Source organism: Lynx rufus, unplaced genomic scaffold, assembly GCF_022079265.1.
Source record: "Lynx rufus isolate CCGP_SWC_20201006 ecotype Redwood Valley unplaced genomic scaffold, mLynRuf1.p SCAF_18, whole genome shotgun sequence".
In the NCBI taxonomy this organism is placed as follows: Eukaryota; Metazoa; Chordata; class Mammalia; order Carnivora; family Felidae; genus Lynx; species Lynx rufus.
Window position 1 is genome coordinate 34,998,156 of NW_025814832.1, and position 16,901 is coordinate 35,015,056.

Genomic DNA, 16,901 nt, shown 5'->3' on the forward strand with positions numbered 1-16,901 from the left:
AAGACAGCAGGCTTGCAGAAACACTCAGCAAGGTTTTTTTAAACTTCCATGATGTCATGCATTAATGAGTTCGATCTGCGTCTATTTGCCTGGCTGAACAATCTCTGGACCCACAATTAGCAAAAGAGTACACATGATTGCATAAACATTAAGGGATGGGAAGTAGGTGAGGAAGATTTCATGTGATTATCGTGGACAATGGGACGCAGACGAGCCCATTCAGTTTAAGAACTGCGTGCACAGCACATTGTTTCTCCTTCAGTTGTGTATTCAGAAAGCAATCACAGTGCAGAAGCACCCAACGGACTTACGGACTGCAAGCAGAAAGAATGTGGTCCTTTTTCACTTTTCTTCTTCAGCCAAAAATAGACTGTGCATTACAAGGAGTTTCGGAATTGCCTTGTCTTTAACCTAAATGAAATGCTCAAAAAAGATAGAATGGCACCTCTTACCTGTTAAAAATGTTTCTTGAAAACTATGGAGGGGAGCCTGGGCGGCTCTGTGGGTTAAGTGTCCAACTTCAGCTCAGGTCACGATCTCACGTTTGGTGAGTTCAAGCCCCGCACCGGGCTCCCTGCTGTCAGCACAGAGCCTGCTTCGGATCCTCTGTCCCCTTCTCTCTCTGCCCCTCCCCAACTCGTTCTCTTTTTTTTTTTTCTCTCTCTCTCTCCCCCCCCCTCAAAAATAAATAAGCATTAGAAGAAAAGAAAAATATGGAAAACAGGGCATACTAAAAGCCAGCAGGTGGTTACAGAGAAAGGGGTTTGTTTGCTGGGACTTATAGAAATAGCAAGCTGGTGGGTCATGAGAATTGCAGGTGTTTTTATAGGATGTGCTCAAAGGATTTTCCTATTTTGCCCTCCCAGGAAGATGCTGTAGACGGCTGGCACGCAGCTGGGATGCAGATAAAAGTCCATTGTTTTACCCTGAAAAAATTACATCGCTTCACAGCCATCTTTCCGTATCTCGGTTTTAAGAGCTAAATTTCAGTGGAAGATTTTGAGTTGCTTTCTGACCTGATTGTATACTTACAGCTATCATTTTTTAAAACCTTTTCTTTTTCAACCTCTCCCGGCTCTGCTTTCCTCCGAACTGGCTCTTTACTTGCGTTTCTTTAAAAAGACTGTGTTGGGGGCCAGCTCTCCCATTAGGGCTTTGTATGAAAAAGCTAATTGAGAAAGACTAGATTCTCTTTGGTTTGATAGTTCCTAATGTTTTGATACGTCCAGCCAGCCATCTGCAACTACAAACTCCCTGCTGAGGAACTGGCTGGGAGACAAAGAAATGGAAAACTGCGGAGAAGTCACCATGTGATGTGAGCAGAGAGTTTTTGGCAGGCTGGCTGAATTAAGACCATAATCCTTTTCGGAAATCATTCTAAAACGGAACTATTCACAATAAACATGAAATTAAAAGCATGATGTAGTAGTGGCCCAAAAGGAATGTGAATTCTTCTCCAGGACATGCAGAGACATGTGGATGAACCGTTTCTAGATTCTTGCCCCAGCTTTCCTGAGAGTAAGTTAATCTCTAAAATTGTGATTGTTTTGCATATACAGCTATAACTTACGACTTCGAATAGGGAATGCCAAACATTTGGATGAAAACTATTCAAGGCAGTAAGTTATTTGTTGTTTTGATTTTCCCCCAATCAGCTGAGTGTTTTCTATTGTATGGCTAAATAACCCGTTGGGGAACTAAGTGGTTTTGTTTTTTTTTTTCATTTCTACCCTATGACTAAAGCGTGTTTGGACAAATAGCATATATTATCTAAAAGGTATTAGACGGATTGAAAGGAATGTCACTTTCTGTCATTTCTTTGCAAATAGGGGCTGCTTCCCAAGTTATTGGAATTACTTACTCTTTTTTGTTTGTTTTCAGTTTTACTGCCAGAGTATTTGTAAACATGGAGGTGGGGGGGGGCACACGATTTTCTGAGTGAGTTTTGAATTGTTTTAGCTGGCTGCGGATTTTCAAGAAAACTTAGGGCAACAATTTCATTGACCTTGTTTATATACTACGTCTATAGGAGTCTTGATCTCATTTGTCGTGCAATGTACTTATTTTCTGAATATGAAGAGTTCTTTCTGGCAGGAGATGACTGGCTTTTTACAGAGCCACATTATTATTTCTAGATCACACAACTTCCGATTCGGAGCAATGTAAGCTAGTTAGATGTTTTGTGCTACTGTGGTGAATAGTAATTTTTTTCCCCCTGACATTTACATCAGGATGTGTAGTGGGAAAAAAAATCAGTCTTAACAGTCCGAAGGAAATACCCACAATCATGACAATTAGGTCATGTTAATTTCTTGTATTCATCAATATTTTCTAGCACATGCATTGCTAGAGAAAGAAAGAAGAGTAGGCACGTAGGCGATGTATTTAACCCTCTCAGATACCATGGCTTACCGGGGTACTGGTTTCTTAATTGGTGACATCGTAGTGTCATTTCAGTTGGGATCTCCAGGCCGTCACAGCCTGCTCTGGTGGTGCTATCTATGGTCAAGAACTCATCCACATAGCTTCTGGATTCCTTTGTTAATTTTTGGACAGTCTTTGAACATAAATTCACGCCCCCATTTGTTCCACAAACAACTCTTTGTGTCCTAAAGCCCTCGCCTTCGTCTTGTTCTCGGTTTTCACGCTCTCAGACTCCCTTTTGTGCTCCGTGTATTAATTTTCATTGCTGCTGTAACAGAGGACCATGAACTTTGTGGTGGGAAACAAAACAGATTTATCATCTTACAGTTTGAGAGGTGAGAAGTGTGATGTGAGTCTCACCGGATGAAAATCAAGCTGCTGGCAGGGGGGCCTTCCATTCTGCAGAGCTATTCTGTTTTCTTGCCTCCTACAGCTTCCAGAGGCTGCCGTATTCCTCAGCTCATGCCCACCTTCCTCCATCTTCAAAGCCAGCAACAGGTTGAGTCCTTTTAACATCACCTCATCTGACTGCCTTTTTTACCTCCCTTTTCCACTTTGCAGGACGCTTGTGATTACTTGGGTCCACCCAGATCATCCAGGATCGTCTCTCTGATTTTAAGTCAGTTGATTAGCAACCTCACTCTCATCCGTTACCTTAATTCTCCTTTGTGGTGTAATGTAATATATTCACAAGTTCCAGGATTAGAAGGGAACCATTATTCTGCCTACCACGTTCCTCTTCAATTATTCCATGCCTTTCAGACTGAAAGAGCAGATTCACAATACTCTTTACAATACACAATGATTAGGTTTTTATCTCTGGCAATGCCTCCCAAGGCTGCCTTGAGTAAGTGATCTTCCCATTTGAGTTACCTCCTAAATACCAGTAGGGACCAGAATATTTGTGGCTTTGCTCTCACCCCATGGATAAGATCAGCATTAGGCCATGAATCTAGTAGCCAGAAACAACCTCATTACTCATATGATGGAAGAGACCATACAACTCTATGGTTTCCATCCCTTTTTAATATAGAGCCAAAGGAAAGGAGAACACGACCACCCCGAAAACCCAGATCTTATTGGCCAGTCGACCTTGTGCTCTAAGCTTTGTGCCAAGGCTCAAGCCACTACCCTTGGACCATTTCCTGGACCAACTTCCACTCCTAGAATGTTGGGTTCTATTAAGTAAGGTTATGCTTCATGGTTTCTTCATGAACTAAGATAATTCATGAGCATTCATGCTTTACAAGTCTCAGAGAAATTTTGTCATTCTTCCTGATGGGAAAATAATGAGATAGACCTCTTGCAGTTCAATTATGTAACTCATTCCAGTAGATACACTAGTAATTCTTGGGCTCCACTAAGACGACCATACAAATAGTTACATCATACTACCACTACCAGACTGAGTGTTATATCTAGAATCTGCTGCCTTCACTAGGTTTGAAAGAGATCATTTAATGGCTGTTGGGCAGATATGTCCTGAATTATTGTTATATAGGTTCTATATATATGATGTCCTTTGCAAACAATTCTATAGAGTCGCTGATGACTTGGCCTACGTATTGGAAACCAACAATCTGGCTGACTGGTAGACCTGTGTGTAAGCCTGAAGGCTAGTCCTCTCTCCCTGTGAGCCTAAGCCCTTGTGCGGATTACCCCCAAGGCCAAGGTTGAGCCCATAAATAGGAGGCAATGGAGGACTTCCACTGACAACAGCAGAGTGCCTACATGGGTGCCTACAAATAGTCAGGTCTATGTTGCCTCTGATAATATACTATTAGAATGAGCTTCCAACTCAAGGAACTCCAACTACAAATGTATCTGATTCATGTGTCCATTGTCTGCTCACCTCTTATCCCTATTTCCACCTCCCACCTATCCACTTACACGCATGGGGAAGAAAGGGAACATCATGAATCTGAAAATTATTTTAGGTGCTTCTTTTCTACTGGCAATAAAATGGGTCCCACCACATTGCAAGAATCAACTTTGTCTGTAATGACACCATACACACCCCTTTACCAAACAGACCTTACCACGATAACTATAACTTTCTGTCCATACTTTTCCAACAAGGAGCACTTTCACACCACCGGGTTCAACTCTGACAAGGTCTCAGAAATCTAGACAGCACGAGAAGGCACAGAACTTCAAAGATTCTCTCTATTGTTCAGGACCTTTCTTACCTCTTTCACTTTTTTTTTTATGAGAAAATCCAATGTGGCTGTAGGATGAAGAAAAATTGGTTAGGCTATTTTTATTCTTCGCATTTTAGACTCTTTTAGATTCTACGTTTTGCATCCCACACGTACATCATCTAAGGTTTGATTTTTTCCTCCTCATCTCTGCAAATACCCTTTGCCGTGGACACACCTTGTCTCTCCGCCCACACTCAGATGAGGGGCTTGTCCCCGGTCCAGAAGCTGCAAGGTTGGCTCTCTTTGCACCCATCATGGGCTTGTTTTTCTTGGCAATTCAGTTCATCAAAGTCTTCTTGCGTCTGTTGGTTTTTGTTCATGCCATGGGACTGTGGTTTTCATTTTGTTTGGGTTATTGTTGTTTCTACCACTAGTGTAAAGATGTTCCACATTCTTCTGTATCCCGGCTGTGGACTTGAAGAAAACAACAATACTGTATTCGTGCAGATTCTCATCACCTTCCTTGACTTCCCACGAGGTGAAACCAGCTGCCATGCTTCTGCCATGGCTTTTCACCCTCTGGGTCATTTCAAGGGAAAGAATACTGTGTGGGTTTCAGGGATCTCTTAATAATTTAGATTCAGTTAACTTTGTCAATTAATTTTTGATTCATAAGCACATTGTGGCACTCCTTTGTGTACATTTCTTAATTTGAAGCAAAATTTAATAATTTGGTGGGGGAGTATCTGTGGTTTGGGGTTAAATCATTCTAGTTTTATCGCAAATAAATATTTCATCAGTGTTCTTTATTTTTGTCCCTTTGGGTAGATTTTTCAAAGGAAAGAGGGCAAATCATTTTCTCACTTCCACTTGGAAGATATCAGGCTGGTTTCTGTTCCATTATACATTGTTGACTCATTCCTTCCTGAATGACCACACCTCTATGCTGTCAACTTGATTCCAACTTTCCCCTCTATCCTTTAATTTTAAAAAATCATTACTTTTTGATATTTTCTGTCATTGTATTTGGTACTTGGAGAGCTTTTTTGGGAAATACGTATCTTTCCACTACCTTGAAAAATTAATTTCCATTGGACTTTTCACAGTGTTATTTTCTTCAATGTATTTTTCTTGCAACTGTGTTTTCTTCTTTTTGGGTATCTCTTTACCAAATACTTTACTTTGGATCCTTTGTTTGTTTGTTTGTTTGTTTGTTTGTTTCTACTTCATGTAGTTTTATCTGTCTCATTGTTTCTAAGTGAGTTTTAATTTTCTTTGAAAAATTTTTCTCTGTATCATAGGAGATTTTATATTCTTTACTGACTTCGATGGGAATTTTAAGTAGGATTATTGGCTTTTCATTGCTTCTTACCTTTCTCCTTGAATTTAACTATAGTTCATTATATGGAAGATTTAAAACCTTGTCTTCTGTTTATTGTAATAAAGCTGTCTTTTTAAAAAAAATCATATATTTTCTCTGCCTTTTGCAGAGATTACTCTGAGAGTAATCGATCTTTCCTTATGTTCCAGCATTTGGGGGTTCCTGATAATTACTACACAAAGCAAAGCCCGTGGATAAGTAGTCTGAGTGGATCCCTCCTAGAGCTCCTCACCACCTGTCTGGTGAAATGTGAGAAATTCCCTAGACGAATTTCTTTTTAAAAAAAATTTTTTTTAATGTTTATTTATTTTTGAGAGAAACAGAGAAAGACAGAGAACAAGTGGGAGAGGGGTAGAGAGAGGGGAGACACAGAATCCGAAGCAGGCTCCAGGCTCTGAGTCATCAGCACAGAGCCCCACGCAGGGCTTGACTCTCCAACTGGGAGATCATGACCTGAGCCGAAGTCGGACGCTTAACGGACTGAGCCACCAAGCGACCCCCTAGATGAATTTTGACAACAGCATGGCACACTGGTTAAGAGTGAGGTCTCCAGAAGTTGGTTTTCCGGAATAAAGCTCTGATTCTGCTGTCCATCATTCGCTGCGTTTGGCCACTCAGCCTCTGCGGGCCTCATTTCCCTCATCTTTAATACGGGGAGACTAATAGGATCTACGTCAAAGGTTTATCATGGGGATTAAAATAATTGACCCGCTAGTTAGCTTCAACTTCCCCTTGTATGTTTTTAGCTTTCTGGCTCCCTTTTCTATACCTGAAGTTGAGAACAGCTGCTACAATGGTTTTTTTGGTTTGATTGCACAACGTTTCCTATAGCAGACCTTCACACTTACTTACTTTACTTTCTTATTTCAAAATAAACAGGGCAGAATGAGCAAGAGGCACATAAGCGTGGGTCAGCAAACGTGCGCCCTTCTCTGCAAGAACTTTCTTAAAAAATGGAGGATGAAAAGAGAGACCTTGTTGGTATGCCTCAGCATCTTCTCATGTTTCAAAGAGGAAACTGCGGGAGTTTTCTGGGTGGTACACACTTTACCTTCATTATTTAATGTTTCATATATATACACACACATATATACACTTTTTAACTACCAGGCTGGATTTCTTTGTTCAAATTCTGGACTTTGCTACTACTTTAACTGAGAGTCCTTTAAATATATTATTAGTAGATTTCCTACTGGAGGCATTCTTTAGATAACTGATGTTCAGAAGCTTCCTGAAAAATAAAGCCACATCTGTACATTGCAGACATCATACTTCTTAACATCTGAACTCATTTGAAACTCATGAAGGAATAGGTATAAAAGTTCAGGGTCAAAGTCAAAGAAAGAGGTAAATTTAATCCAAAATTAATGCAACAAATAATCCAAAATTTAAAAAACCCAACAACTCAAAGGATACATTGTAGCACTTCTACACAAGCGTACTTTGGACACAGACAACATCAATTTGAAAGAAATAATGGGTATATAAAGAAACAGGACAAGAAAGTGGCATTTTGAACTTTTGCTCTATTAAGAGAGTATTTTCTTCCAGTGAGAACGATCAGATGGGCTTTGTATAGAAAATTAAGTAAATTGAGAAAAACATAATAAAAAATTAAATCACCCATTAAGTATCCATAGTTCGAAGGTTAATCTATTAACATTTGATTTTATGAACATTGTGTGTGTGTGTGTGTGTGTATGTGTTGTTTCAACAAGTATGTATTGAATGCTTAGATTGGCAGTAAATAAAGCATACAAAAATCCCTGCGTGGAGTAAAGATTACATAAGTATAAATATAAAAGTTGGATTCTACTTTATATAGGTGTTTTACTTCCAACCTTTTAACTGTTTTTGACATAAGCATTGTGTCTATCAATTGATCCATCTAGACAGATGCATTTGGTGTAGGTATAGACAACACACATACTAAAAGAAGATCAGGGGTGCCTGGGTAGCTCAGTCAGTTAAGCATCCGACTCCTGGTTCCAGCGCAGGTCATGATCTTGTGGTTTCGCGAGTTCAAACCCTACATTGGGCTCTGCGAGGGCAGCATGGAGCCTGCTTGGGATTCTGTCTCCCTCTCTCTCTACCCGTCCCCGACTCGTGCTGTCTCTGTCTCTCTCAAAAGGGATGGGTACACTTAAAAAAGGAATTTTTTTTAATAAGATCAGATGGTAAGTAAGATATATACCTCTTTTAACGCCCATGTGTTTAGGATTGAAAGGAAATAGTGAAGTGGGCTCTTAATGCCAGACTGCAAATGCATTCTGCTGCGTTTCCCATTTCGGAATGTTGTCACAAAGGCAAAGGTTTTTAACGTTCTTTTTATGAGCGGTTTTTTAGGACTATCTTCTTCCACATGCAGGGTGGCAGCAGATAAAAATATGACCTTCCTCCTGTTGATGGAAGCTGGTAACCTATTTCATAACATATGACACTTCTTTATCATTGACGCTCGGGTTTCAACATGACTATAAGCCATTAGGCCATTCATGAAGCAATCCAGCCTCTAACACTCACATGAAAGTGTGATTAATGTAGATTCTCAGTGATAATTGGGACCTGATGCCATAACTCTGTCTTGATGCATGGATGCGCATATTTCAAAATATGCAGAGTAAAAGACAAAAGAAAGTTGAAACACTTGGAAACTGGGAGAGAAAACTGGTCAAAGCTACACAGAAAGTTAAGTGTTTTAAGTTGTTCGTGGATGACTTATCTGTGGTTGAACAACTATTGATTTGCTTTATTTTTCTCTCATTGCTCTGTAGGAATGGTTTTTCTCATTTCTTCTAGTATTGTTTGCATACCGACTTTCCTCCAATTTACATCAAGTTAATGACTTTCCTCAATTGCCTGCAATGGATCTGGGACGTGTAGATCATTTTAACGATTCTAATTATGTGATTGCGTTCGCACCCGAATCCAAAACAACCCAGGAGATCATGAACAAAGTGGCTTCGGCCCCATTCATGAAAGGTATGTTCTCTTGCAGTTCTTTGCCAAACACACCCATTTATGTTGGGATTAACTTTTATCCTCATTAGAGTCCGTATCAAAACGAGACAGTCCAGTATTATTCAAATGTATATTAGTGAGAAGATTCTGGAAATGTGGGACAGCACATGGTTTTTAAATCTCTTCAAATACATAAAAAAATATATATATTCCGAAGCCGTTATATATGGAAAGTGGGATATACCAAATAAGTACTTATGGAATAGTCTCTTTCTCTCACCTCCGTGTCCTGGTAGCCCAGGAGTCCCAGCTCTGGCAGAAAGGAGATGCAGAGATCTTGGACGGGATATTTACAGGGTGAAGAATATTGTCACCCCGGATAGAAGCCTACGAGGAAGAAAAGGTTCTGTCAGAAAGGCTCAGTAGTCAACTGGAAGAGACTCCCCCTGGTCAAACCCGGCATACTGAGCTCCAACAGGAATAATAAATGCAATGAGTTGAATCACATCCAATGTATACATGAAATCCAGGCTTTCGTAACGTATTAAAAGGAAAAAATGTTGCTTTGGAGGATGGTTCAAAATCAGTTCCTATTATGAAAATCTGTGTATAAAGGGAAAATACCAGCATTTATCCTATATGAAGTGTATTATTGGATAATCAAACAGATGATGGAAAGTACTGTTCCATAAACATTTTCCACTAGTAAAAAACATACGATGGGAATATAATATCACCATTTTGAAAGTGCCATTGAATTATTGGATCTAGGCACTGAGCGCCCATGGCTGCTAATATCTCAAATAAACAACAACAACAACAAAACCAACCAGATATTCAGAAATCATGACACTCTGAAGAAAGAATACACACCACTTATAGTCTTGACGAAAGTATTGGACCTGAGTCTGATAAGTTTCTGGATGCAGCTGCCAGATTGCAGGAAATTGCGTGGTTTAAGTGTCCTGGGTTTGGTCAGTAACAGTCATTAATTTACATTATATCTTTGGAATAAACAAATTATCTTGAGAAAACATTCTCCAAATTTTTTTTTTCAACGTTTATTTATTATTTTTGGGACAGAGAGAGACAGAGCATGAACGGGGGAGGGGCAGAAAGAGAGGGAGACACAGAATCGGAAACAGGCTCCAGGCTCTGAGCCATCAGCCCAGAGCCCGACGCGGGGCTCGAACTCACGGACCGCGAGATCGTGACCTGGCTGAAGTCGGACGCTTAACCGACTGCGCCACCCAGGCGCCCCAACATTCTCCAAATTTAACAACTTTATGCTCTCTTTGGAAGTTTGGCCACAGGGACACCATTGTCAAACGAAATTATATATTATAATTATAGCATGTATTTCCATTTTGGATAAATCTGTGTATGTAGGAGTGGTGGTGCTACTGTTCCAAATTCATTGTGTTTTAAGCCATTGTTTTAAAAGTGTTTTTGCAGGGAAAGCGTGATCTATTTGCGATCAAAGTGATTGCCACATACCTCCGATTTTATCTAGATTTTAGACCCCCACCCCCAGTACGACTGTCTTATTTAGAACCAGCACAGCCTTTAGTGAATAAAGAATTTTCACCTAAAATAACTTAAGCATAACTGAATATGGCATGCTGTCTTTGGACCACATAGAAATCTTCTTACTTATTAGCTATCTCCTTCTTTCATAAGACTCTTTCTTTCATATGACAGGAAGAACAATCACGGGGTGGCCGGATGAGAACAGCATGGGAGAATTGGATTTAAACTACTCAATAGATGCAGTGAGAGTCATCTTTAATGATACCTTCTCATACCATTTAAAATTTTTCTGGGGAAGTAGAATCCCCAAGATGAAGGAACACAGAGACCATTCAGGTAACTTTCCTACTAGAAATTTTTTTTTTTTTTGCTATTACGTCATTAGTCACTAGAGGTCGCATGTGATAGCTGAACTCTGTCCCCAGCCTGTACTTTTCATTTCTGAACATAAATGGGATTCATCCTTCCCATTATTATTGTTAAAGTTTATTTATTTATTTTGAGAGAGAGAGATCGTGTGGGAAGGGTAGAGAGAGAAGGAGAGAGAGAGAGAGAGAGAGAGAGAGAGAGAGAATCCTAAGCAGGCTCCACACTATCAGTACGAACTACAAACCGTGAGATCATGACCTGATCCAAAATCAAGAGTTGGCTGCTTCACCGACTGAGCTGCTGAGGCGCCCCAAGATTCATCCTTTTTAAAAAAAATTTTTAACGTTTATTTATTTGTGAGAGAAGAGAGAGACTGAGCATGAGTAGGGGAGGGGCAGAGAAGGAGGAAGTCGCAGAATCCCAAGCAGGCTCCAGGCTCTGAGTCGTCAACACAGAGCCCGACACGGGGCTCAAACCCACGAACTGTGAGATCATGACCTGAGTCCTAGTTGGACGCTTAACCGACTGAGCCACTGAGACACCCCAAGGTTCATTCTTATTAAATAAAGCCTATGTTTCTAGGTGTATTGTTTTATTAAGAAATTATATTTGCTATTATTATTCCTATGTTACTGCTAAATATAACCTGAAAGAGAGATTCTTGTTCAGTGATTCCCAAATGTTTAAAAAAAAAAAAATCAGCGCTTTCTTAGTACAAGCAAACAGAAGAGCAAAACTCAACAAAACATTCTTGGCTAATTGAGAGAATGACATTGTAAATGGTGGTGTTCTTCTTTCACCAAAGCTCACTGTCAAGTAACGGAAGGAAAAACCACATGTGAAGGTTCAATGTTCTGGGAGAAAGGCTTTGTAGCTTTTCAGGCCGCCATTAATGCTGCTATCATTGAAGTGAGTATTAAGTTAAAGAAGGCTAATCGTGCTGTAAGTTAACTTTTGATGCATGGTGCTGTAATGGGTTGTCCTATCTTATCATTGAATTTATCCACTTAATTTATTTGGCACAATGCACTGAACAACTGCTGTATTTAAGCCATGACACTAAGCCCTGAGGATCAGGAAATAAGGACAATACAGGCACTTTTCTCCAGGGATGCTGGATGGTGAGGGGATAGAAATATGGATATGGAGTCGTCATAAGAGATTAGGTTCTGTCAATGGTGGAATTATAAATGCTGTGCAAGGCAAACAACGAAGCAGGAGATACTCTGATGAGAAATGTCAGCGGAGATGACTAACAGAGGTGACATTTCAGTGGTGACTTTGAGCAAGAGTAGAATTGTGTCCCTTAAAGATGGTAAATAGACATGCTCTAAGGAGTCAGGACAAAACTTGGAGAGTTCCAGGAACTACAAGGGGCCAGATCACGAATGAGCATGGATATTTAAACGTGGAATGCACATCGTTTCTTATAACTGAGAGACAACGTGTGAGGTGATGATTAGCTCGATGATAACAATTTGTTCACTGATACCTTCCCTTAGATCACGACAAATCGCTCAGTGATGGAAGAGCTGATGTCAATTACTGGTATAAATATGAAGATACTACCTTTTGTTGCCCAAGCAGGAGTTGCGACTGATTTTTTCATATTCTTCTGCATTATTTCTTTTTCTGCCTTCATTTACTATGTATCAGTCAATGTTACACAAGAAAGGCAATACATTAAGTCATTGATGACAATGATGGGCCTTCGAGAATCAGCATTCTGGTAAGTTACATGGTAAGTGAAGTGCAATCTATCACGCGACCTAAATAAACACAGCAAGCTAGCCAATTGGACTCCCTATAAAGTATCCTATTTAAACTTGATTCAGAAAGCAGTGCATTATAAATGAATGGAATAGATTCAAGCAAGTTTGGTAAATGAAACTTTTCCTACTTCTTTGAATTAAAGAAAGCCTGACTCCATAGATGTCTGCTGATACCCGGGTCACTGTGCAATAGAAATGATGGCTCTCAGTCCCTAGTTGCCATACGTGAGTGAACCCAAATGTGTGAGAACTTGAGGTTTCTAATGTTTGATGAAATATACGTTTCAGAGGTCTCGTTAGATGGGGTGGTTGATAACGCCCCTGCGTTGAATGAACCAACACTCTGATGACACTGAATGAACAAGCCCATTAAGCTCTTTAAGCACAGAGATTTCTGAGTGGAGGAAGTTAGAACCGAGGCCTGGGTGGCAGGAAATCACGGGTCTTCTCTTTCTGAGCGTTACTACCCCGAGCAAGCTACTTAATCTCTTTAAACCTCAGTGTTCTTTTCTTTGAAATATTGGTCATAGCATCTATTTCCGTTGGCTGTGAGGATTACAGAAGGGAATGTATTTGAAGTGCTTTGCATTGAGCTTAACAAAAAGTCAGCTGAATATTAGGTGGCACTCGATAGAAATTTGGGAAGGATCACAGTCTGAGAGGGCAGTAGATGTAAGTGAAGAAACCAAGGAGTGAATCCCCAGTTAACAACAACAAATTTTTAACGAGTTTAGCCAAGGGGTGTATTTGAGATACAGAATAGTAAAAGCATGAGTTCTGGACTGAAAAAAGTCATGGTTTGAATTTGCTTTTTTTGCACACTGATGTTATTCTCAATAGTAAACAAGATTTGTAGAATATACAGAATAGATCTAGACATATGCCATGTAGTCTTTAAAAGAATGTTAGGCACTATTCAGTTGAGTAAGAAAATTCCGCATATTTTTTCTTTTTTTTTTTAATTTAAATTTTAGTTAACATACAATATGCAATATTGTATGTGCAATATGAGTTTCAGGAGTGGAATTCAGTGATTCATCACTTACGTGTAACCCCCAGGGCTCATCCAACAAGTGCCCTACTTAATGCCCATCTCCCATCTAGCCCATCCCCCACCCACCTCCCTCTGTCAACCCTTAGTTTGTTCTCTATTGTTAAGAGTCTCTTGTGGTTTGTTTCCTTCCCTCTTTTCCCCTCTTTCCCATATGTTCATCTGTTTTGTGTCTTATATTCCGCACATGAGTGAAATCATATGGTATTTGTCTTTCTCTGATTGACTTATTTTGCTTAGCATAATACATTCTAGCTCTATCCGCATCATTGTAAATGGAAAGATTTCTTTTTTTTATTTAAATTCAAGTTAGTTAACATATAGTATAGCATTGCTTTCCAGAGGAGAATTCAGTGATTCATCCCTTACACATAACACCCAGGGCTCATCCCAACAAGTGTCCTCCTGAATTCCCATCACCCATTTTGCCCATCCCCCGACCCAACACCCCCTCCAGCAACCCTCAGTTTGTTCTCTGTATTTACAAGTCTGTTATGATTCGCCTCCCTCTCTCCTTTTATCTTATTTTATGTTTCCTTACCTTCCCCTATGTTCATCTGTTTTGTTTCTCAAAGTCTACATATGGGTAAAATCATATGATATTTGTCTTTCTCTGACTGACTTATTTCGCTTCGCATAATACACTCTAGTTCCAACCATGTTGTTGCAAATGGCAAAATTTCATTCTTTTTGACCACTGAGTAATATTCCTATATATGTATATTCATATATATATATATATATATATATATATATATATACACACACACACACACACACCACATCTTCTTTATCCATTCATCAGTCGATGGACATTTGGGCTCTTTCCGTAATTTGGCTATTGTTGATAATGCTTTTACAAGTACGTGCCCCTTCAAATCAGCATTTTTGTATCCTTTGGATAAATACCGAGTCGTGCAATTGCTGGGTTGTGGATTAGTTCTATTTTCAATTTTTTGAGGAACTCCCATACTGTGTTGCAGAGTGCATTCCCACCAACGGTGCAAAAGTGTTCTCCTTTCTCCAGATCCTCACCAAAACCCGTTGTTTCTTGTGTTGTTAATTTTAGCCACTCTGCCCAGTGTCAGGTGGTATCTCATCGTGGTGTTGACTCGTACCTCCCTGGGAATGAGTGATGTTGAGCGTCTTTTCATGTGTCTGTTCTCTAGAAAAGTGTCTATTCATGTCTTCTGCCCATTTCTTAACTGAAGACCCCACGTTTTAATGCTGCCAATTGATACCAATTCTATTTATTTATTTCCTCCAGAAATGTTTAAGTGAGTACAAAAGTGGAGAAAATGGATTGCTGGTTTGGTCTAGAATGGGAGTTTTGTCTGGTGTCTCTCTTTTTGTACGAAAATTGTGTAACTCAATACTGAAGGAAACTTTGCTCACTGTGTTTTTAAAGGAATAGAAGGGGAGCCTGGGAGGCTCAGTGGGTTAAGCGTCCAACTCTTGGTTTCAGCTCAGGTCATGATCTCACAGCTTCATGGGTTTAAGTCCCACATCAGACTCTATGCTGGTGGCACAGAGCCTGCTCGGGGTTCTCTCACTCTCCCTCTGCCCCTCCCCTACTCACTCTGTCTCTGTCTCTCTCAAAATTATAAATAAACCTAAAAAAAAGAATAGGGGCACCTGGGTGGCTCAGTTGGTTAAGCATACGACTTCGGCTTGGGTCATGATCTCGTGGTCCGTGAGTTCGAGCCCCACGTCGGGCTCTGTGCTGACAGCTCAGACCTTGGAGCCTGTTTCAGATCCTATGTCTCTCTCTCTCTCTCTCTCTGCCCCTCCCCCACTCATCCTCTGTCTCTCTCTTTCAAAAATAAATACACATTAAAAAATTAAAAAAAAATAGAAATCTACAGACAGAGAAAAGCAAACAATATGCTAAAAAGAAGAGAGAAACCAAATAAATCCAATTAGGAAGGGGGTAAAAAAAAAAATCAGGACTTTTCCCCCATAAAAAAAGGCTGTGACATTCTATTAATACCGCATACAAATGATATTTAGAAGTTTGTAGGACATGGAGAGATGAAGAATTTCAGATGAATAGAGTGATTGAGCAAAGGGAATCATTACAATTAGGCAAGACTTCTCAAAAACATGATGGCATTTTAAACTTTGAAAAAAACCAAGTGGTCATCGTGGACTCGTTATGAACCAGTTACCACATTAACCACATAACGTACAACACTTCCCTTAATTCTGTTATTATTTTTCAACAGACAGTGAGGAAGTTAAGCGAGATTAAATAGCTACCTCTCGGGGCGCCTGGGTGGCGCAGTCGGTTAAGCGTCCGACTTCAGCCAGGACACGATCTCGCGGTCCGTGAGTTCGAGCCCTGCATCGGGCTCTGGGCTGACGGCTCGGAGCCTGGAGCCTGGAGCCTGTTTCCGATTCTGTGTCTCCCTCTCTCTCTGCCCCTCCCCCGTTCATGCTCTGCCTCTCTCTGTCCCAAAAAATAAATAAACGTTGAAAAAAAAATTAAAAAAAATAAATAGCTACCTCTCAGGATCATATAGATACAATGAACAGAGGTAACAGAGAAACCCTGAGCCCACATCTGTATGATTAGAAAGCTGGTTCTCTCCCCCTATAAAGAATTTTCTTCCTGTTACTTTGCCGTTGAGAGCAAGAAAAATGTATTTTCATATCCATCTATGTTTTTGCATCTATCTATGTCCTATGCGTGTGTGACTATCTGTATCTATCTCTATTCTATATCTAGTCATCGATATCAAGGGTTAACAAACCATGGCCCCTTTATGTACCGTCTGCAAGCTAGGAATGGCGTCTACGAAAATGCCTTAAAAAATCAAAAGAACAAAAATATTTTATGGTACACAAAAGTTTATACGAAATTCAGATGTCAGTGTCTACACATTGTCTGCACGTTGTCCGTGCTGTTTCGGTCCTGCAAAAGCAGACCTGAGTAGCTCTAAGAGACTGTATGGTCCGAAAAGCCTAAGAGATTTACTGCCTGGCTCTTCAGGGGAAAAGTTTGCTGAAACCTGCTTCATTACCTGCTTTTTTGTCCACGGGCTTTATATTTTACTGAAAGAAGAAGTCCAGAAACTATACATCATCATGGATGTCTTCCCAGAAAACGTCTCCCAATTAACCTCATTATATCACCCAGTCTGTCTCTTTCTTCTTTTGCAATTAGCTACCCATTTTACCTGTTTACTTGTTCATTGTCTACCTTCCCCGGTCGCCTATGCCCTTTGGGGACAGAGAAGTTTTCTACTCTACTAGCTGTTGTATTCCCTTAA

General features: G+C 40.1%; 1 protein-coding gene across 1 annotated transcript in view; it reads left to right on the top strand.

The window, feature by feature from the left end:
* Nucleotides 1-6,831: 6,831 nt before the first annotated feature.
* Nucleotides 6,832-16,901, top strand: part of ABCA9 (ATP binding cassette subfamily A member 9) — a 57,007-nt gene continuing 46,937 nt past the window's right edge. Inside the window, exons 1-5 of the mRNA XM_047080632.1 lie at nucleotides 6,832-6,927; nucleotides 8,721-8,928; nucleotides 10,609-10,773; nucleotides 11,612-11,715; nucleotides 12,309-12,535. Of these exons, the coding sequence (XP_046936588.1) occupies nucleotides 6,832-6,927; nucleotides 8,721-8,928; nucleotides 10,609-10,773; nucleotides 11,612-11,715; nucleotides 12,309-12,535 (800 nt within the window). The remainder of the gene's footprint in view (nucleotides 6,928-8,720; nucleotides 8,929-10,608; nucleotides 10,774-11,611; nucleotides 11,716-12,308; nucleotides 12,536-16,901) is intronic.